This window comes from Equus przewalskii, chromosome 10 (assembly GCF_037783145.1).
Source record: "Equus przewalskii isolate Varuska chromosome 10, EquPr2, whole genome shotgun sequence".
Lineage (NCBI taxonomy): Eukaryota > Metazoa > Chordata > Mammalia > Perissodactyla > Equidae > Equus > Equus przewalskii.
The window spans coordinates 35,146,037-35,168,839 of NC_091840.1; the positions used below are offsets into that span (position 1 = coordinate 35,146,037).

The 22,803-nt window shown below is 37.4% G+C and overlaps 1 protein-coding gene across 16 annotated transcripts in view; it reads right to left on the reverse strand.

The window, feature by feature from the left end:
• BCAS3 (BCAS3 microtubule associated cell migration factor) overlaps positions 1–22,803 on the reverse strand; it is a 569,320-nt gene that overhangs the window by 458,262 nt on the left and 88,255 nt on the right. For all 16 annotated transcript variants that reach the window (XM_070562375.1, XM_070562376.1, XM_070562371.1 and 13 more), the window contains exon 7: positions 20,691–20,763. In XM_070562375.1, coding sequence (XP_070418476.1) covers positions 20,691–20,763 — 73 coding nt within the window. The remainder of the gene's footprint in view (positions 1–20,690; positions 20,764–22,803) is intronic.

Sequence of the window (22,803 nt, forward strand, 5' to 3'; positions counted from 1 at the left end):
AAGAAGCAAAAACAAGGTGCACATAAGAACAATACAATCCAAATATTTTTACAAACGTGTTTGTGCATGTATATATGGCCACCTGACTCTGAATCTTCAAATATCTTCAAACAACAACACATATCAACAAGGAAAGCAAATGAAATCACCCCTAAATCACCCTACAGCATAACTAAGAGAGAGAAAAACCAACAACTCTAAATAACATTAACAAGGGGGATCAGAAATATTCAAAACTAGCAGAGCCTTCTCCTGAGCTGACCCAGAGCTGAGCAGGGATTACTCGGGAAACAAGGACAGTGCAATGGTCCTACTAGTGGCAGAGTGCAGATAAAACCACCTCGGATTTACTCCCAGAAGAAAGGAGTCTCACCCTGAGTAGGGAAATGCTGAAAACAGGTCTGACATCAGTTGGATCAAAGCCTTGACTAGTAACGAATCAAAAGAAAGGGAATGAGAACGTATGCAGGACCAGAGATGCCAGTTAGAAAGCATCAGAGAGGAATCACATTAGACATGGTGTGTGTCCTTGGGAACTTAGTGGTAAAGGAGAGATAGAAGAAAGCAGCTGAAGGTAAGGACCGTATCAGAAAACCAGAGGAAGGATTGAAACCACTACCCCAAGGTGCCATTTATTAAAGAAATTCTATACTTCACAATACCTATAGAAAGACACACTCCCATTGGGAAACCAGGTAAAGCACCCAAACCCCTCCAAGCCCAACCCTTAACCCCTATACAACTGATTGTTAAAGCTGCCCCAGAAAAATCACACTGAATTTATGACGAACAAAAAAAGGAATAATAACATTCACACAAAACTACTAGAAGAAAAAACAGAATTTTACCTTAATGAAAATATCTTCCCCAAATCCCACAAAACAGAAAACCAGAACACAATAGTACAACATAATTGCCCAAACATGCATGCCTCACTTAGTGACTTTTAATTTGTTCCTGAAAATTCTGCCACTACATGAAAAGGCATTAAATGGAAAATCATTTCCATTACTTTTAATGAGAAAAACTGTAATGAGTTCCATCCCAATCCATATCTTCAAAGAGAGAAATATATTAATTGAACACTACAAATCAGTTTACATAAAAAACACTAATTTAAAAGCACATATAGATTGTACTTTAATTATAAAATAATGAAAGTTTATTGTACTAGTCAAAGTGGAAAGACTTGATCATAAGTGGTTGTTGATAAAGAAAGGTTTCAAGGAGTCATTTCTTGGAAGGTGAACCTACTTTCAGGTGGACATTCAATATCAGAATCAGACATGATGAATGAGAATTATCTTTTCCTTGATACTGGAATACTAAAATTTTTAAAAATCTGACATAGCTATAAAAGAGGAATCTTGGCATGAAAAAAAGTACAGTGTGGAAAATTGATTGCCTTCTCATAATTTGATAAGATTAATAAATCATTGTTTTCATTCTCCATTTAATATATTGCAAACATTTTAAGTTTCTTAAATATCATTACTTTTCACAACACAATGTAATTTCCTAGAACCTATAACTAGTTCAGTAGAGTGAGTGAGCTCTAAGGAAGATACACTTTTTTATTCTATGTCCATTTTCAGTCTTCTTTATAAGACCATCTTTTGCTTAATGATTAAAGCATTTTTTTCCTTTACTTCTCCCTCTCTCTCTCTTTCTTTTTTTGGTGAGGAACATTGGCCCTGAGCTAACATCTGTTGCCAATCTTCCTCCTTTGTATGTAGGACACTGCCACAGCATGGCCTGACGAGCAGTGTGTAGGTCCTTGCCTGGGATCTGAACCTGCAAACCCTGGACTGCTGAAGCAGAGGGTGCGAACTCAACCACTATGCCACCAGACTGGACCCCCTTCACTTCTCTTGTATCTGAAACATTCTCCTCACCAATTTTTCAACCTTTTTGGGACTCATGAATCCCTTGCTCTCAAGTCACATATTAAAATAAACTTACAACAGAGAAAAGCTGATTGGGACTAAATAAAACCTCAAATCAAGAGTGTTCTAATTTATATAATGTTATAAACCAACATGACCTCAATAAAATCAAATTTTACAAATAGTACTCTGAAGCACATGGAAGCAGTGACTGTAAAGAAGAGACTAGTCATGAAGCTGCTACCACATCATCCTTCTCATCAGGTATACAAAATAAAGGTTTACATGGTCCATGTATCTATTGCTGTATGACAAACCACTAGAAATCATATTGTCTTAGAATAATAACCACTTTATTTCCCGTGATTCTGAGGATTCAGTAGGTGGTGGCCCTGCTATCTTCTCCTGGGCTCATATTCCACTACTGAGTTAGCTGAGGGTTGGGGGAAAGCAAGGATGTTTAGATCTCTCTTTCCGTGTGGACTTCACCTTCACATGGTGTTGATGATGACGGTGAAATACAGGAAGCCCCAGTATGCAACCATTTATCAAGCCTGAATTTATGGTATGTTTACTGATAATATTATTGGTCAAAGCAAGTCACACAAACAAGCTCAGATTCAAGAAGGAGGGAACTACAAACAACACTGAGAGATGTGACTGGGAAGTACAATTCATTGAAAGATAGTGTAATAATTGGAAGTAGTGTATATTTCAAAGTTGTCTGATAGAATATTCTTTGACTAGAAACTATTATTTGATTAAATTGGCAATAGTATCTTTGCCTGAAATCATCTGTAGAAATATTACTCTTAATTCATATTTAATTACTGTGTTTTGTGCAAATACTTCATTATACCAAGAAGAAAAAAGGTGTACATCTGTATGGCTTTTAAAGAGCTGTTACGTAAGGTAAGTCTGTAACTAAACAAGCAATTACAGACATGAAACAACACTTTGAGTCAGAGATTCACAAACTCAGAATGGTCAAATAATAAGAAGATGTGAAAGAAGAGTTAACCAAATTGAGGATTGAGAAGAAAAAAAAAATTGGGGGCCAGACCTGCAGCCGAGTGGTTAAGTTTGCATGCTGTGCTTTGGCAGCCTGGGGTTTGCCAACTCTGATCCTGGGCACGGACATACACACCACTCATCAAGCCATGCTGTGGTGGCACCCCACAAAAAAGAGCTGGAATGATTTACAACCAGGATATACAACTATGCACTGGGGCTTTTGGGAGAAAAAAAAATTGGGAATGTGAAAATTAAAACCATAATGAGAAACCATTACATATTTAGTAGAATGGCTAAAATTAAAAGACTGAAAAAGCCAAGTGCTGATGAGGAAGTAGATGAACTGGAAAACTCATATACTGCTGGTAGGAATGTAAAATGTGACAATCAGTTTGAAAAACATACACCTAACATGTGGTTCAGCCATTCCATTTGTAGGTATTTGTCCAAGAGAAAAGAAAGTGCATGTCTATACAGAGACTTGAACATTATGTTCATAGCAGCATTATCTGTAAAAGCCTAAACCTAGAAACAACCAAAATATCCATCAACAGGTGAATGGATAATCAAACTGTGGTATACTCATACAATATGATACTAGTCCACAATAAAAACGAATGAACTATTGATAAATGCAACAACATGGATGAATCTCAAATTAAATATGCTGCGTAACAGAGGCCAAACCAAAGAAAAAGTGCATACTGTATGATCCCATTTATACAAAACTCTAGAAAAATGCAAACTAATGTATAGTGACCAAAAGTAGATCAGTAGTTATCTGAGGAAAAGAAGCTGGGAGGGAAAAATTATAAAAGGACATGAGGAATCTTTTGGGGGTGATAGATATGTTCCTTATCTTATTTGTGGTGATGGTTTCATAGGTGTTTACATATGTCAAACACACAAAATCATACACTTCAAGTACATAGTTCATTGTACATCAATTATACCTCAATACAGGTGTTAAAAGTGTGTACATACACATTACAGTCTTTTCTGCTACAATTTATGATTCTGAATGGGGAGTGATGTCAATATATCAGGGAAGTTGTATTAATAAATAAAATTGAGAGCATTTTAATCTTTTGTGCTACAGATATTGAATACAAAGTACACTAGCTACACTGAATGCAGACAACCAGGAGGACGCAGGTTCTTCACACTCAGTTTGACTATGTGCTCGGGCTACAATGTACTTATAGCCTGTTTCTACCTGCTCTTTGTCCACTGCGTTCTTTGCTCCCTAACAGTCTCTTCCTCACACCCCTATTCCATCAAGTACCTTCACCTTCTCTTTCAGGTAAAATGCTTTATTTACTAGCAATTTTTTATTAGTATTAACATTTCCTTTTAAATGTTCTTATTTTTAATCAGGATTATTGCTCTAATTACAACATTGCATAAATTTCCTCCACACCTGTTTTCCCCATAATCTCAGTTTTAGTGTAAAATTTTGCAGTATATAAGTGTGGTGCCCCTCCAAATACACCCTGCATTCTCTGCATCCTACCTTGGGAGAATGACCCATACGGTATGGATTACATCATTGGGCTCTCTGAACCTTCAGAACCCAGACTCTGGCTTCTGGCTGGGTTTGCCCGAGGGAGGCACATGGAAAATTAGAGTAAGGCTGGAACACGCCTGGCTGCTCTGCTGTCAGGTTATTGCAGGTAAACCAAGGGACCCTCTTGATATGGCTCTCTTTGCAGGTTCTGCTAACGCCTCTCTCTCCTTGCTTAGAAATGGTAAAGGCTCTCAGTTCCCACCTATTTCACTAACTCTCTCAAATTACCCAATTGGAGTTATGTCATCTGTTTGCAGCCGAGACTCTAACATCACAGGGATTCACACATATATCATATAATACCAAGTAAGGCAATTCTTTAAAAAATTAAGCCTACATTCCATTGGTTTGCTCACCCACATATAACCATTTTGGCACGCCATTTGAGATCTGTACCAATTTTAGGATCACAAGGAAATATACAACAATGTATGTAAATATGATCTTACAACACATCACTTAGGCAGTGTCCATAGTTTAGATACCATTTTTTCAAATAAATACATTAAAAATAAACTTTCCATGGTTAAAGTTTTACATAATATGTGTATCAGTTTACAGATTTATCCAGCGTGTGTTTTAGAACTGTGTAAGTGTGAGTCAAGTGTGTAATATCCTAGCTCTCTGCCTTACCCCAGAGGAAAACTAAGAATTTGCTTTAAGTGAGTAAGTAAACTTGGTAAATGTTGCATAATTAACATTCATGCTAGCAACTCTTGTTTACTAAAGGCAGTGTAACATTTCAAGATGCATAAGGTACATCCCTAAGCCACAGGAGAGAAAGGAGTTAAGAAATAATATTAATATCATCTTTCTTAACATTTCATTACATCCATAATCAGATGAACAGGGCATGCTCTAGATAATACTAAAGTCCAGAGGCCCATGAACCACCCATGATATTGGATACCCTAGTATGCTGACTCATCTCATTAAAAACCTTCATGCCAATGTGGCAGCTCTCAGAACAAACGGTATATCAAAGATAGAAAAGCCCATTCTTTGAAAGCAGTAAAGAGAGGCACAGAGTCATGCGGAGAGCTAGAAGAAAATGCAGAACATCCACAGAACTGAAAAATACCAGAGAGATGGGCAAGTGAAAGACTTGGTGCTTAAAAGGTAGGCCAAGGGACAGCTGGAAAACTAGTGCTCCAGGTACTGGGGCACGAAAGACTAGAAGAATGCCATAAATCTCTTTTTTGTGTCTGTAGAAGTAATACCAGCCCCAAAGGTGATTCCCTCAGAGCCCACAAACACAACAGAATGAAAATCGGTCAAAATTGAAAATATCTAGTACCATATGTAAGGGCTCTATGACATTTCATGACAAAACAAACATCACATACCTATTATCCCAAGTACCTCCCGTCTAGTTCCAATTAACATAACCCTTATTTACTTTATTTTTAAAATTATTTTATTGAGGTCACACTGGCTTATAATATTGAGTAAATTTCAGGTGTACATTATTATATTTCAGTTTCTGTGTAGACTGCATAGTGTTCACCATCAATAGTCTAGTTCTTATCCATCACCATACACATGTACTCCTTCATCCCTTTTGCCCTCCTCGCACTCCCTTCCCCTCTGGTAACCACCTATCTGTTCTCCCTGTCTATGAGTTTTTTCATCTTCCACATGGGTGAAATCATATGGTATTTGTCTTTCTCTGCCTGACTTATTTTCCTTAGCATAATATCCTCAAGGTCCATCCATGTTGTCACAAATGGGATGATTTTGCCTTGTTTGTTTTGTTTTGTTTTGAGGAAGATTAGCCCTGAGCTAACATCGGCTGCCAATCCTCCTCTTTTTGCTGAGGAAGACTGGCCCTGTGCTAACATCTGTGCCCATCTTCCTCTATTTTATGTGGGACACCTGCCAGAGCATGGCTTGATAAGCAGTGCTTAGGTCCACACCTGGGATCCAAAGCAGCGAACCCTGGGCTGCCAAAGTAGAATGTGCAAACTTAACTGCTGTGCTACCGGGCTGGCCCCCGATTTTGTCCTTTTTTAATGGCTGAGTAGTATTCCATTGTAAATATATACCACATCTTCTTTATCCATTCATCCACTGATGAGCACATAACTCTTATTTACTTTAGACCCAAGTTGAAATAAAGTCTTTTCTGTAACGCTTCAGGACCATATACTGTGCTTAACCTCCACCTAAATAACTACCACTTTAGGGCAGTGGCTACCAAACACCAGCCACATGGAATTCTGCCAATCCATGATGACCTTTTTGGCAGTTTGTACCAAAAATGCAAAAATATTAATACTGTCAACTAATTGTATTGTATTCAATAAACAGCCCTTAATTTTGAAATGAAGGCTTTACTCCTATTTAGCAACTAAAACTACTTTGCTTTTTTCAAGGTAAACTTGAGATGCTAAGTCATTTTTGTTTTTTATATGTCCTTGGTTGCCAATATTTTCATTCTTCTGATTATTAAAATCCAATCTTGGAAATATAGCCATAGAGTGCCTACTTAACAAGAGGTAACAGATTCCTAACCAACTGAAATAAAGAAATTTTCTCACTCCTTCAAGAATTTCCCACCAACAAATGGATATATGATGAGAGTCTCTGGACAAGACTTCCTTTATCTGTATCACGAGGCAGTTAAATTACGTAATCTTCAAGGTTCTTTCCACTTCCAATAGTCTATGATTCTCTCTATATAAAGGTCACATCTGCACTGCACCTAACGTGTGTAAAGTGATGATAGTTTACTGGATTAAAAATTCTTCAAGGTCTGCAGTCAGCTGTTGAATGATGTTACTCTTTTGTCATTATTCATAATACCCAATAAGATCCTAACCACAAACAGCTACATTCTGGGAACTGTTTAGCATATAATACACAATGAACGTTGGTTTCCTAAGAGTGTGTATTCCTTTTTATACTGTCCTTACTTTCCCTCCCTCCCTCGTGTTATTACACAAGGCACTGACTTAATCCCTGGATCAGTAGCACAATAAACATTATCTCCCGCCAAGACCTTAAATGGCTTATCTGGAATGATTATGGAATAGTCTCTCAAGCACAGAAAAAAAAAGAAAGAAAGAAAACACCACTAGAATATCAAAATAAATGGCATTTTAATGACTGTGATGAATGTGATAAGAACTAGTATTTTAAATTGTGGGCTAAGCACCATGTGTTTATATCTATCTAAAGGATAAAATATGACAAAGCACTGGGATTATGTCCATAGCAACGCCCCACCTCTTTGAAAAGGCATTATAAATTTATAAAAGTAAAAATTTATGCATCAAAAGAAAAGTTTATTGACTTTTCCCAAGAATAATTTAATAAACAATATTAATTGTGAATATAAGCAACTGACAATGTGCAAAGCACTTGGTGCTCAATACAGCATTTGCCAGTGAAATTAATGGCAACAGGCACATTTCGTACCCGTTCAAAGGCTGAAGGAGGTCCTAAAACTTTACGCACCCCTGGCTTTGAAGATGTCAACATCGAGGTTCAGTACATATGGTTCCTCAGATTAAGAGATTTTCTCAACCACGAAAAAATGATTTATTATTTTGGAGTTAGTAATATTCAAATAAAGGACTAGTATGACTGTCTGTAAAGCAAGTTTATTAAAATTCATTTAGAAAAAAATATTTTTTGAGGGCCTACTAGACAGAAGGCACTGCACAGAATATTAAGAAGGACATAAAGATGAACAAGATAAAGTCAGTATACTCAAGGTGCATGTGACATTAGACAATATCTCTAAGCAGCCACTGCATGATTGTGTGGCTTTCTCCACCTCCATTTGACTCAGTCACTTCTCTTTTAATTACTCTCCTACTCTTCCCATTATTTCAGTTCTTTCCATTTCCTCCCTCAATGGTTGTTTATATCACCTAATTTTATGTCCATGAACTTGAGTCTCTTTGATTCAAACTAATTTGAAACCACTCATATCTTCTACTAGTCCTTCAAGGGCATCCCACTTTTTGTTGCTTTATTTAAAAATTGGAAGGCGGGGGAGTGATGTCACCATCATGGCAGAGTGAGCTCTCCACTGATCTCTAGCCTCCACCATACAACGAAAAAGACATTCATACTCCAACAAAGGACATCCACACAACACAAAAAACATCTGAGAGACCCATGCAGCCAAACATCGGAGGGTGGAGAGGCTGGAGTCCCCCTCAGAGGAGATAGAATGGGGTAAAAGAAAACTTCACTCCCTCCCCCAAAAGACAGTGATCTGGGACTGTGCGCAGCCTCCAAAATGGAAGGAATCAGGAAAGTGACGCTCATTCGCGGGAACATCAAATATCCCTGAGGTCCCTCGCAGTCTAGGGAAAGACTCTATCAGGGTGAAAGCTAAAGCAGGGGATGACCTCATCAAGCCAACACCCCAGGAGAGTAGATAGTGAGGGCAGAGCAAGAAAATCCCAAGAGCACACAGCAGAAAGCGCCCTTCCCTCTCACCCGCCTAGTGCCAGCTCCAGCAAAGGGGATCCCAGCAGATGGCAGAGGGCTCATAAGAGACAGCTCAGGACCCCCACCCAATGGCGATAGGTGATAACTGTGACCAAATGATACCACAATGTGAAAGAACAGAGCCATGCCTTCTAGCAGTACCAAAAATTATATTCAATCTCCAGCTCAGAGAGAAAATGACAAGTACCCAGAAATCAGTCCTGAAGATGCATAAATATGTAACCTAAATGACATAGAATTCAAAATAGCAATCATCAAAAAACTCAACGAGTTAAAACAGAATGTAGAGAAACAATTCAACGATTTCAGGAGCTACTTCACAAAAGAGATTGAAACTATCAACCAGAAATAAGGGAGATGAAAGACACAACTGATGAGATAAAAAAAAAATATGGGGGCCAGCCTGGGGGCACAGCAGTTAAGTTCACACGTTCCGCTTCTCGGTGGCCCAGGGTTCCCTGGTTTGGATCCCGGGTGCAGACATGGCACCGCTTGGCAAACCATCCTGTGATAGGCGTCTCACATATAAAGTAGAGGAAGATGGGCACAGATGTTAGCTCAGGGCAAGGCTTCCTCAGCAAAAAGAGGAGGACTGGCAGTAGTTAGCTCAGAGCTAATCTTCCTCCAAAAAAAAAAAAAATATGGATTCCCTGAATGCTGGAGCAGACGCCATAGAGGAGTAAATCAGCATAATTGAGGATAGACATGTTGAAATTCTCCAGGTAGAGGAGGAAAGAGAAATAAAATTAAAAGAAATGAATAAAGTCTCTGAGAAATATCTGACTCAATTAGGAAATGCAGTATGAGAATTATAGATATTCCAGAGGGAGAAGAGAAGGAGAATGGAGCAGAAAGCTTGTTCAAAGAAATAATAGCAGGGAACTTCCCTAACCAGGGGAAGAAGATGAAAATTCATGTGGAAGAGGTTATCAGATCTCCCAAATACGTCAGTGTAAAAAGACCTACTGCAAGGCACATGGTAGTGGAACTGGCAAAAGTGAATGACAAAGAAAAAATACTAAGGGCAACAATGAAGAAGAAAATAACCTACAAAGGAACCCTTATCAGGGTTTCAGCAGATTTCTCTGCAGAAACTTTACAGGCTAGGAGAGACTGGAAAGACAGATTCAAATCTTTGAAGGACAAAAACTTCCAGCCAAGAATACTCTATTCAGGGAAAATATCCTTCAGATATGATGGAGAAATAAAAACTTTCCCAGATAAACAAAAGCTAAGGGAGTTCACAGCCACAAGACTCCCCCTACAAGAAATCCTCAAGAAGGCTCTCATACCTGGGAAAAAAAGGGCAGGGAGACAGGAGTTACAAAGCATTGAGTAAGGACATAAATAAGTACACAAAATCAGAAAATTGTAGCTATACATCAGAACAGGTTAGCAAATACTTAAGTATAACATTAAAGATAAAGAGAAGGTGAGGCCGCCCCTGTGGCCAAGTGGTTAAGTTCCCGTGCTCTGCTCTGGCACCCCAGGATTTCGCTGGTTCAGATCCTGGGCACAGACATGGCACCACTCATCAAGCCATGATGAGGCAGCACCCCATATAGCATAATCAGAGGCACTCACAACTAGAATATACAACTATATACCAGGGGCCTTTTGGGAGAAGAAGAAAAAAAGAAGAAGATTGGCAACAGATGTTAGTTCAGGTGCCAATCTTTAAAAAAAATAAAAGGAAGGAAAACACCAAAAACAAAGATAATCTTGTCATTTTAACCACAAACTCACAACGTAGGATGGAATAAGATGTGAGAAGAACAACTTAGGAGGGGAAGAGAAAAGAGACTGAATCAGTTTAGCCTAAGGAAATAAGAGGCCATCAGACAATGGACGATCTTATCTACGAGATTTTGAATACAAACCTCATGGTAACAACTAAACAAAAAAGCAGAACAGAGTCACAAATAATAAATAAGGACAATACAAAGAAACATAACATGGAAAACTACATAACTCAATTGGTAGGCAAAAACACACAGGACGAGAAACAAAGGAAATGCAAGAGAACTGGAAAATGAGTGATAAAATGGCAGCATTGAGCCCTCATATATTGATAATCACCCTTAACATAAATGGATTGAATTCTCCAATAAAAAGACACAGAGTGGCAAGACGGATTAAAGAACAAGACCCAGCAATATGATGCCTCCAGGAAACACATCTCAGCTCCAATGACAAACAGAAGCTCAGAGTGATGAGATGGCAGACAATACTCCAAGCTAATGGCAAACAAAAGAAAGCAGGCGTTCCAATATTTCTATCAGACAAAGTAGACTTCAAGAGAAGACAAGTAAAGAGAGACAAAGAGGGGCAGTATATAATGATCAAAGGGACACTCCACCAAGAAGACAGAACATTTATAAATATCTATGCACCCAACACAGGAGCACCAAAGTACATAAAGCAACTATTAACAAACTTAAAAGGAGATATTAATAACAACACAATAATGGGGACCTCAACACCTCACTCACTTCAATGGACAGATCATCTAGACAGAAAATCAACAGGGAAACAGTGGAATTAAATGAAAAGCTAGGGGCCGGCCCCGTGGACAAGTGGTTAAGTTTGCACACTCCACTTTGGCGGCCCAGAATTTCACAGGTTCAGATTCTGGGCGTGGACATGGCACTGCTCATCAAGCCATGCTGAGGCTGCATCCCACATGCCACAACTAGAAGGACCCACAACTGAAAATATACAACTATGCACCAAGAGGCTTTGGGAGAAAAAGGAAAACTAAAATCTTTAAAAAAAAAAAAAAAAAGAAAGAAAAGAAAAGAAAAGCTAGACCAGTTGGACTTAATAGAAATACATAGAACACTCCATCCAAAAACAGCAGAATACACATTCTTCTCAATTGCGCATGGAACAATTCTCAAGGATAGACCACATGTTGGGAAACAAGGCAAGCCTCAATAAATTTAAGAAGATTGAAATAATAACAAGCATCTTTTCAATCACAATGCTATGAAGCTGGAACTCAATTATAAGAAAAAAGCTGAGAAAGGGACAAAGATGTGGAAACTAAACAACATGCTATTGAACAACCAATGGATCAGTGAAGAAAGTAACAGAAAAATCAAAAAATATCTGGAGACAAATGAAAATGAAAACATACCACACCGATTCATATGGGATGCAATAAAAGTGGTACTAAAAGGGAAATTCATCGCAATACAGGCTCATCTTAACAAAAAAGAAAAATCCCAAATAAGCAACCTCAAACTACACCTAATTGAATTAAAAAAAGAAGAACAAACAAAGCCCAAAGTCAGCAGAAGCAGTGAACTAATAAAAATCAGAGCAGAAATAAATGCTATTGAAACAAAAAAGGCAGTAGAAAAGATCAATGAAACAAAGAACTGTTTCTCTGAGAAGATAAACAAAATTGACAAACCCCTAGCTAAACTTAGAAAGAGAGAAAGCTCAGATAAATAAAATTAGAAATGAAAAGAGGAGAAATAAGAATGGATACCACAGAAATACAAAGGATTATAAGAGAATATTACAAAAAGCTATATGCCAACAAAATGAACAATCTAGAAGACATGATAAATTCTTAGACTCTTACAACCTCCCAAAGCTGAATCAAGAAGAAATAGATAATCTGAATAGACCAATCACAAGTAAAGAGATGAAAACAGTAATCAAAAGCATCCCAAAAAATAAAAGCCCAGGACCAGACGGCTTCCCTGGAGAATTCTACCAAACTTTCAGAGAGGATTTAATACCTATCCTTCTCAAGCTACTCTCAAAAATCAGGGAAGATGAAATGCTTCTTAACACATTCTACAAGGCCAACATCACTCTGACAGCAAAGCCTGACAAGGACAATACCAAAAAGGAAATCTACAAGCCAATATCACTGATGAACATAGATGCAAAAATCCTCAACAAAATATTGTCAACTCGACTACAGCAATACATCAAAAAGATCATACATCACGATCAATTGGGATTTACACCCAGGACACAGGGATGGTTCAACGTCTGCAAATCAATCTATGTGATACACTACATTGACAAAATGAGGAATAAAAACCACACGATCATCTCAATAGATGCAGAGAAAGCATTTGAAAAGATCCAATAGCCATTTATGATAAAAACTCTTAACAAAATGGGAATAGAAGGAAATTACTTCAACATAATAAAGGCCATATATGACAAACCCACAGCCAACATCACACTCAATGAGGAAAAACTGAATGCCATCCCTCTGAGAACAGGAACAAGGCAAGGATGCCCACTACCACCACCCTTATTCAACACAGTACTGGAGGTTTTGGTCAGAGCAGTTAGGCAAGAGAAAGGAATAAAAGGAACCCAAATAGGGATTAAAGAAGTGAAACTCTCACTGTTTGCAGATGACATGATCTTATATAAAGAAAACCCTAAAGAATTCATTGGAAAACTGTTAGAAATAATTAACAACTACATTAAAGTTGTGGGGTACAAAATCAACTTACAAAAATCAGTTGTATTTCTATACTCTAATAATGAACTTACAGAAAGAGAACTCAAGAATACAACCTCATTTACAATCACAACAAAAAGAATAAAATATCTAGGAATAAATTTAACCAAGGAGGTAAAGGAGTTGCACAATGAAAACTATAAGACATTATTGAAAGAAACAGATGACAACATAAAGAGATGGAAAGAGATTCCATGCGCATGAATTGGAAGAATAAACATAGTTAAAATGTCCATACTACCCAAAGCAATCTACAGATTCAATGCAATCCCAATCAGAATCCCAATGACATTCTTCACAGAAATAGAACAAAGAATCCTAAAATTCATATGGGGCAACCAAAGACCACGAATTCCTAAAGCAAGCCCGAGAAAAAAGAACAAAGCTGGAGGCATCACAATCCTTGACTTCAAAATGTACTACAAAGCCATAGTAATCAAAATGGCATGGTACTGGTACAAAAACAGACACAGAGATCAATCGAACAGAACTGAAAGCCCAAAAACAAAATCACACATGTATGGACAGCTAATCTTCAACAAAGGTGCCAAGAACATACAATGGAGAAAAGATAGTCTCTCCAATAAATGGTGTTGGGAAAACTGGACAGCCACATGCAAAAGAATGAAAGTAGACCATTATCTCACATCATACACAAAAATAAACTCAAAATGGATCAAAGACTTGAAACCATAAAACTCCTGGAAGATAAGACAGGTAGCACACTCTTCGATGTCAAACTTAAAAGGATCTTTTTTGAATACCATGTCTTCTCAGACAAGGGAAATAAAAGAAAAAATAAATAAGTGGGACTTCATCAGACTAAAAGGCTTCTGCAAGGCAAAAGAAAATAGGATCAAAACAAAAAGATAACCTACCAATTGGGAGAAAATATTTCCAAATCATATATGCAAGAAGTGGTTAATCTCCCTAATATGTAAGGAACTCATACAACTGAACAACAAAAAAACAAACAGCCTGATAAAAAAAAAAAGGGCAGAGGATATGAACAGGTATTTTTCCAAAGAAGATCTACAGATGGCCAACAAACACATGAAAGGATGTTCAACATCACTAATCATCAGGGAAATGCAAATCAAAACTATACTAAGATACCACGTGACACCTGCTAAAATGGCTATAATCACTAAGACTAAAACTAATGTTGGAGAGAGTGTGGAGAGAAGGGAACCCTCATGCACTGCTGGCGGGAATGCAAACTGGTGTAACCACTATGGAAAACAGTATGGAGATTCCTCAAAAAACTAAAAACAGAAAATATCATATGATTCAGCTATCTCACTACTGGGTATCTAACCAAATGACTTGAAATCAACAATCCAAAGCAACATATGTACCCCTATTTTCATTGCAGCACTATTCACAATAGCCAAGACATGGAAACAATCCAAGTGCCCACTGACCGATGATTGGATAGAGAAGATATGGTATATATACACAATGGAATACTACTCAGACAGAAAAAAAGACAAAATCATCTCATTTGCAACAACATGGATGGACCTGGAGGGTATTACGCTAAGCAAAATAAGCCAGACTGAGAAAGACAAACACCATATGATTTCACTCATATGTGGAATATAAACACACATAGACAAAGTAAACATTTCAGTGGTTACCAGGCATAGGGGGCTGGGGGTGGGCACAGGGGGTGAAGGGGAGCACTTATGTGGTGACAAACAAGAAATAATGTGCAAGTGAAATTCCAGAATGATATAAACTATTAGGAACTCAATGAAAAAAGAGATAAAAAACTTGGAAGGAGGGGAGGGAACCTGCTCTATCTTCAAATTACTTTGACATAGTTGACACTGCTCTTCATTAAACAACAGTGTTACTTAAATTAGCTACTTCTATTTTTCAGTGTCCATGTCCTCTGTATATTACTGCTATCATGTAAAGGATATCGCTTTTCTGTTTACTAAACAATGTCGTAACATGAAGAAAAAACAAATCAGGGCGTTCCGTTTACACCCCGAAAAATTTCAACTAAATAGCTAAGTAAGAGTAGTATGCATCACACTGATTAAAACAATTAAAGTAAAACAACAACAACAAAAGTATATTCCACTTCTGCAGAAATACTGAGACAAAATACGTACGGTAACAAAAACTCTCCTCAGAAGTAACTATTTAAATACTTGTGTAACACAACTTACTTGCTACATTTTCAAATAATTCCTTATTACTTCTGAAACTAATTGGTCTGAAAACAGAAAAGTAAGTGTAATCCATAAACATGAGGTCAGGGCTCCCTAAGAGCAAAGGCACGTTCCATCTACGGACCTGGCAGGTGAGGTAAAGGCCTGGGTCTACAACTAACTGACTGAACTTCTCTTAGCTTCAGTTTCCTCACGTATAAAATGAGAACACGATCTCCTCCTTAGGCTTGTTGTAAATTAAATAGTGTTACATAATGGAAAAGATTTAACAGACCTGATACACAGTAGGCATTCAACATTTGCTTTCCATTCCTGCCTGCTATATTAGCATAGTCAACAAGCATATTCCTTATAAAAATTGGGGTTATAGCTTCTTTCAAAATCCCAGGTTCTGGGAAACAGATTCCAAAAGAATTCATGCATAACTAGATTTCCCTGTTGTTAGATTCAATCTTGGAGTTACTAAAAAGCGTCGAGTATATTCAACGTTACCATCTGCTAACCTACTGCAAACACTTAACACTTAAAATATATAAATACTCACAAAACACTAGCTCAGAATAGACAGAAAATTCTCTTCACCAACAAGTGTAATACAACACTTGCAAGAAACATAACACAATCCTATACAACATGTCCTTCTTGAGATTGTAAACATTCTGACAAAGACGCTACACCCAACAGTTTAGTTTATTGTAATCAGATCAGCAAACAAACAAGTAAAAACAAAATGAGTATTTCCCACTAGCCTCTTGCATTAGGAAAGGAAGATACAAAACAAGAGAGAAAAAAGAGAGCATGCAGGCTAGAGACAGCTTATATACAGTAATAACAGAGTACATTATCCTAGAACTTACAGTCCATGAAATGACTTATGGACTCAATTCAAAAGTTTCTATGCATTTATTCATCAATAACCATTCTTAAAACAACCCAGCAAAAGATACAGACATAGAGAAGTCTCTTACCAGAATGATTCCTCTATTATGAAATAAATTAAGAAGCAAAAATGGGAGAAGGAAAACTAATATCTACAATAGATTTTTTCAAATAGGCAAATGCTATTTTAATCAAGACTATATTCATTGCCCCAGTGGTGATTAATCTTATATGTCAACTTGGCTAGGCCACAATAACCAGATTTGGTCAAATATTATTCTAGATGTTTCTGTGAAGGTATTTTTTAGATATGAATAACATTTAAATCAATAGAGTTTGAGCAAAGCAGATTATGCTCCATAATGTGAGTGGGACCCTAAACTAATCTAATCAGTTGGAAGCCTTAATAGGGGGTTAAAAAAAAAAAAACTGATCTCGGTGGAGGAAGAGGAAATTCTACCCCAGGCTTGAATTGCAACTCTTCCCTCAGTCTCCAGATTTTGGACTTGAAGGCCTTCACAATCATGTGAGCCAACTTCTTAAACTCTCTCTCTCTCTCTCCATACACATACACAACACATATAGCCTACACCCTATTGGTTCTGTTTCTCTAGAGAACCCTTACTAATACAACCCCCATACCATCAAATTCATCTTTCAATAAATGATCTCATCACCAACTATACATGATCATCTTATCCTTCCTTTTTTACTTTATTTTTTGATAAAGTGATACCTCAATAAATGAATCCAGTAAAAACAAAAACAATCTCCTTAATCACATAGTTTGCCGGGTTGCTAAGGAATGAAAAATCTTTCAAAAACTGCAAACCAAATTCAGCAGGTAGCTAATGCCTTCCACAAACACATCTTTTCATGGGGCTTCCACAGGCCTGCATGCACTTGAACTACAGAGGGCTCAACATCAGGAAAAGTGAAGTCAACAAAGTTTCCCAACACCAGAGTAGCTTACCCTCTGCTCTGCAATTATGACTCTCTTTCAGCACCCTTGTCAACACATCAGTTCCCTGATTCCTGTGCTGATTTGAATATAGTATTGTGTTCCTCTGGTAAGTTTATTATTTAACTTTTTCTATCTTTTCAACTCCAGATTTTCCATTTGGTTTTTCTAACTCCTTATTGAGATTCTCTATTTTTTGAGTCATTGTTATCATACTTTCCTTTAATTCTAGAAATATAGTTCATTCAGTTCTTAAAACATATTTATAATAGCTGCTTTAAAATACATCTGCAAAATTTAACACTTGGAGACAATCAGGAACAGTTTCTACTGCCTGCCTTTTTTCTCAATTTGCCATACTTTCCTGTCTCCTGGCATGTTTCATAACTTTATTTGAAAACTAGACATTAAAATTATATAGGGGCCGGCCCCGTGGCCGAGTGGTTAAGTTCGCACACTCAGCCTCAGCGGCCCAGGGTTTCGCTGGTTCAGATTCTGGGCGGGGACATGGCATGGCTCATCAAGCCATGCTGAGGCTGCATCCCACATGCCACAACTAGAAGGACTCACAACTAAAAATATACAACTATGTACTTGGGGGCTTTGGGGAGAAAAAGAAAAATAAAATCTTTAAAATTATATAAATATAATACGATAAAACCACTCTAGAACTCTGTCTTCCACCACAATGTGCAGTTACTAATGTCTCTGCTCAGTTCTAGATTAATTCTTTTTTTTACTTTAAAGCCTGGTTTCCTTGGGGTTGCCCCTGTGTCTGCGTAGCTTAGTGGTTAACCAATGATGCAATAGAGAATTTGCTCAAATACTCAATAAAGGTTGTCATCCTTTACTCAAATACTCTATAAAAGTTGTCATCCTTTCCAAAAGGATCCGTGTATGGGTAGGGGAGTACATTCAACATTCAGAACATTTCAAGTCTCCCCCAGATTTTAGTTTCCTGGGTCCTTTCATGGCTCCTCTGCACATACATGAAGCCTCCATTAACCACAACTTTAGGCTAAAAGAGCCACTGGCCATCCAACTCATATGACCTCAAGACCATAACTTCCATGGGCAATGCCACTGGGCATGGCAAACTTGCCACTCCAAGCTGAATGAGCATCTTTCAACCAAAGCAAGGAAAGTGCTACTCCTCATGAACTTCCCTACCCTAGAAAAATCAACCAAGTTGGAAGGGGAAAAGGGTGGAGTGTGATGGGAGCAGCTCCCATGAATGCCAGATTCCCACTGTTATTACTCAAAGTTAACCAGTTTCTCAAACATAAACACTTCTCAGACTGTTGTAAGCCTTAGCTTGAGTTCCAGAGCACTGAAATGGTTGTTTTTACCTGTTTTGCAGATGGCCTTAGTTCTAAGTCACAAAGCTCATCATGCCTACGTGTGTTTATACTAGGTTCTGTTCCACTGCTAAAGCTTTATAACCTACTTTGGAAGTCCTTACTCTTCTACATGTACTACAAAGCTTTCCACTCTTTTAGATCCAGGATAGACTACACCTTCCTCATGAGCACTTTTCCCATTAATCCATGTACACTGATCTCTACCTTCTCTGAATTCTTATGATAAATCATTATTTCATGAATTATTTTGTGTTTATGCTTTTTTTTTTTTTTCAGCCATATCCTCAAGTCTTTGGGACAAGGCTTTTGTATCCTTATCTCATACCTGGCACAGTGGTGAGTACAGAGTAAATTTCTGCCTACTTTTACCAGAAATTTACACTGGAAGAAATCTGCATTGTAACACATGTCGTCAAATCATATCCCTAGAAAGCAACACTTAAGACTTCAAGACCTACTCGTGTTATACCATTAACGCATTCTTCCTTCTCCACTGCACTCCTGATCTAAAGTGCACACTGTGGGCTAAAAGCATGTGACAGCGACTGCTAGTTGCCAAGTCTTTACCAAGTCTAATACCCATTTGATCATCTTCCTTGCTAACAAAATCATATTCATTTCTCGGGTTTCTTTGCAGCTAGGAGTTCAAGTTGAGGAGATGCACTAACTGAAAAGACAGCAGCCATCTCAAGATCAGTAGGGAAGAGGTCACATTCTAAAGATGTCTAGGTCACTAAGGACATGATAGAAACATCTCACTAGCCCTGGACTGTGTGACCACAGACTTTTAATTACATGATCTGTGCAGACCACTGTAAGTTTACCAGCAGCCAAACAAAATACCTAATTGGAATTATATACTGAAAAGGTCCTACAAACCTGATCACTAAATCATTATAAGCCATTGAAAAGACTATTATTCTCATTTAATATATGGAGAAAGTAGATAAAACATCTGACTTTATGAGTAGTAATTAATCATCTTAATCCACAGCCCTCTCATTGTTACAATGTAACAAGCCTGGAATTAAGAACATGCCTGCTTGGGTTCAAATCCACAGCTCCACCCTGTGAACTCAGTGCCCCAGTTTTTCTAAACTGTAAAACAAGATTAAGAATGGTCTCGGGGTTGGCCCAGTGGCGCAGCAGTTAAGTTTGCACGTTAGGCTTCTCAGCGGCCCAGGGTTCACCGGTTCAGATCCCAGGTGCGGACATGGCACTGCTTGGCAAGCCATGCTGTGGTAGGTGTCCCACATATAAAGTAGAAGAAGATGGGCACCAATGTTAGCTCAGGGCCAGGCTTCCTCAGCAAAAAGAGGAGGATTGGCAGTAGTTAGCTCAGGACTAACCTTCCTCACCAAAAAAAAAAAAAAAAAAAAAGAATGGTCTCTATATCATAGTATTGCTCTAAGGAATAAAAGAGAAAATTCATGCAACACCTTTAAAACTGCATCGGGTACATGCTACGACAACAATAAATGTTAGTGATAGTTAATGATTATTATTATTATTATCATCTAATAGTAACTTCTAATCCACTGTAGAAGGCCATCATAAAGTGACTATATTAAAAAACACATAAACCAAAAAACACTTTTCTTAATGGGACTAATCTTTTATTTCGAGACTGAATTCTGATCTATTGCTGGCTTTCTTTTGTCTCTTGCCATCACCCTGCATATGAGAAAACACTGAGCAGAGAAATAACAAGACCTAAGTCACAGGAAACTCTAAATGTTTTTACTTCTTTTCCCTTCTCTCTTGTGAGAACATAGTTTTATGGGAACAAAGATTTTAAGAAATCAAAGTCTCCCCTCTGGAATAACAATACAAATTTTTAACAGTGGCCAAAAGAATTTTTTAAATTTCCTTACCCTGATGATGCAGTGCTTTTACAGACACCAAGGAGGGGCCTTTTTTCAGCAAAGTTGTCACACTTTTGAGCACCTGATAAGGAATATAAAATAAAGTGTAAAACAAAACTTTGAGAAGTATTCCTGTATATTTCCAAGTATTTTCATGCCCTCAAAAAATTTACAGTTAAAAAGACAGCAAAACATTCATTATAAATTGGCATAATTTATACACTTAACTGAACAAAAAATAGAAAAGCTATAAATAAACCTATGACTACTGTTAAAAACTGAACCAGCATTTAAAATATCTTTTTTTAAAAAGTGGCACCAACTTCATCTCATACACATTCTCCATGAGATGAGAAAATCATCCCCAACTCCACCAACTAATTACCTAAGACTAGTATATAATTTTGATTCAAAAATTAAATAAAGCCAGCTCAGGACAGGAAAATTATAAAATCATAGACCATTCTCAACATATATAAATGCAAAAATCCTAAAAAAAAAAAAAAATTAGAAAACTGAATAGCAACATATTAGAAAAAAATAAAATCTGGGCCAGCCCGGTGGCGCAGCAGTTAAGTTTGCATGTTCCACTTCATCGGCCCGGGGTTCATCAGTTCGGATCCTGGGTGCAAAAGCCATGCTGTGGTAGGCGTCCCACATATAAAGTAGAGGAAGATGGGCATGGATGTTAGCTCAGAGCCAGTCTTCATCAGCAAAAAGAGGAGGATTGGCAGCAGATGTTAGCTCAGGGCTAATCTTCCTCAAAAAAAAAAAAGAAAAGAAAAGAAAAAACGAAACTCTTATAACCAAATTGGATTGATCCAAGTAATAGTAATAATTTCACATTACAAAACCTATTAATGTAATTCACATATTAACATTTTAGCAAATGCAGAAAAAGCATTCAATTAAATTATATACCTAGTCATGATAAAAATAAAAGAAAACAAAACTAAGTTTTCTTATCCCAATAATGATTACCTACAAAAGATCTACATCAAACATCACAGGCAATGTTTCAGAGCATTCCAAATAACACAAGGATGCCCAATGTAACTGCTCCTATTCAACCCTATACTGGAAGTCCTGGTCAAGATAACAATCATAAGTGAATGCAACAATACTGCTAGATATGAAACTAATATAATAGCAGCAATAAGCAGAAAAATGACATCAGGAAATATAAATGGCTCTGAACCACAAAAAAAGATGCTCAACCTCACACGAGAGAAATTCCACTTAAAACTATATTAAAAAACTATATTGAGGGGCTGGCCCCATGGCCGAGTGGTTAAGTTCGCACACTCTGCTGCAGGCGGCCCAGTGTTTCGTTGGTTCGAATCCTGGGCGCGGACATGGCACTGCTCATCAAACCACACTGAGGCAGCATCCCACATGCCACAACTAGGTGGACCCGCAACGAAGAATATACAACTATGTACTGGGGGGCTTCAGGGAGAAAAAGGAAAAAAAATAAAACCTTTAAAAAAAGAAAACTATATTGAAACTTGCTAATTTTTTAGAAGTGGTAATGGTACTATGATTATATTTGTAAGATTCCTTATCTTATAGGATGAAATATGAAATATGTACCAATAAACCCATATGATATCTGGGATGCGATTCAAAATATTCTGGAGGGAGGGGGATAGATGCTAATGAAATAAGATTAGCCATAAAATGATAAGTCATGGGTTCTTAGAGATCGTTATACTATTTTCACTACTTTTGAATAAAGGAGAAATCTTCCATTAAAACAATTGTAACTATATTGACATACATTGACGTTTACCAAAGAGCTTCTGAAAAATTCAAAAGTTTTGCAAAATTCTCTGGCCATACCAATAAAAACTACAAACACAAATACCCTTTAATAGAGAAATAGCACTGCTAAAATTTCATCCTACACGTATACTTAGCCATGAGGGAAATAACTTGTATATATGATTATTCACTTTAGTATTGCTTGTAATAGCAAAAGACTAATAAAATCCAAATATATAATGGAGTATTTCCTACAGCCATAAAAGAATGAAGACATGCTCTATAAAAACATGGAACAAGATCCAAAATACAAAATGAAAAAAGGAAGATATACAACAAAAGGAAGATAGAGAATAAT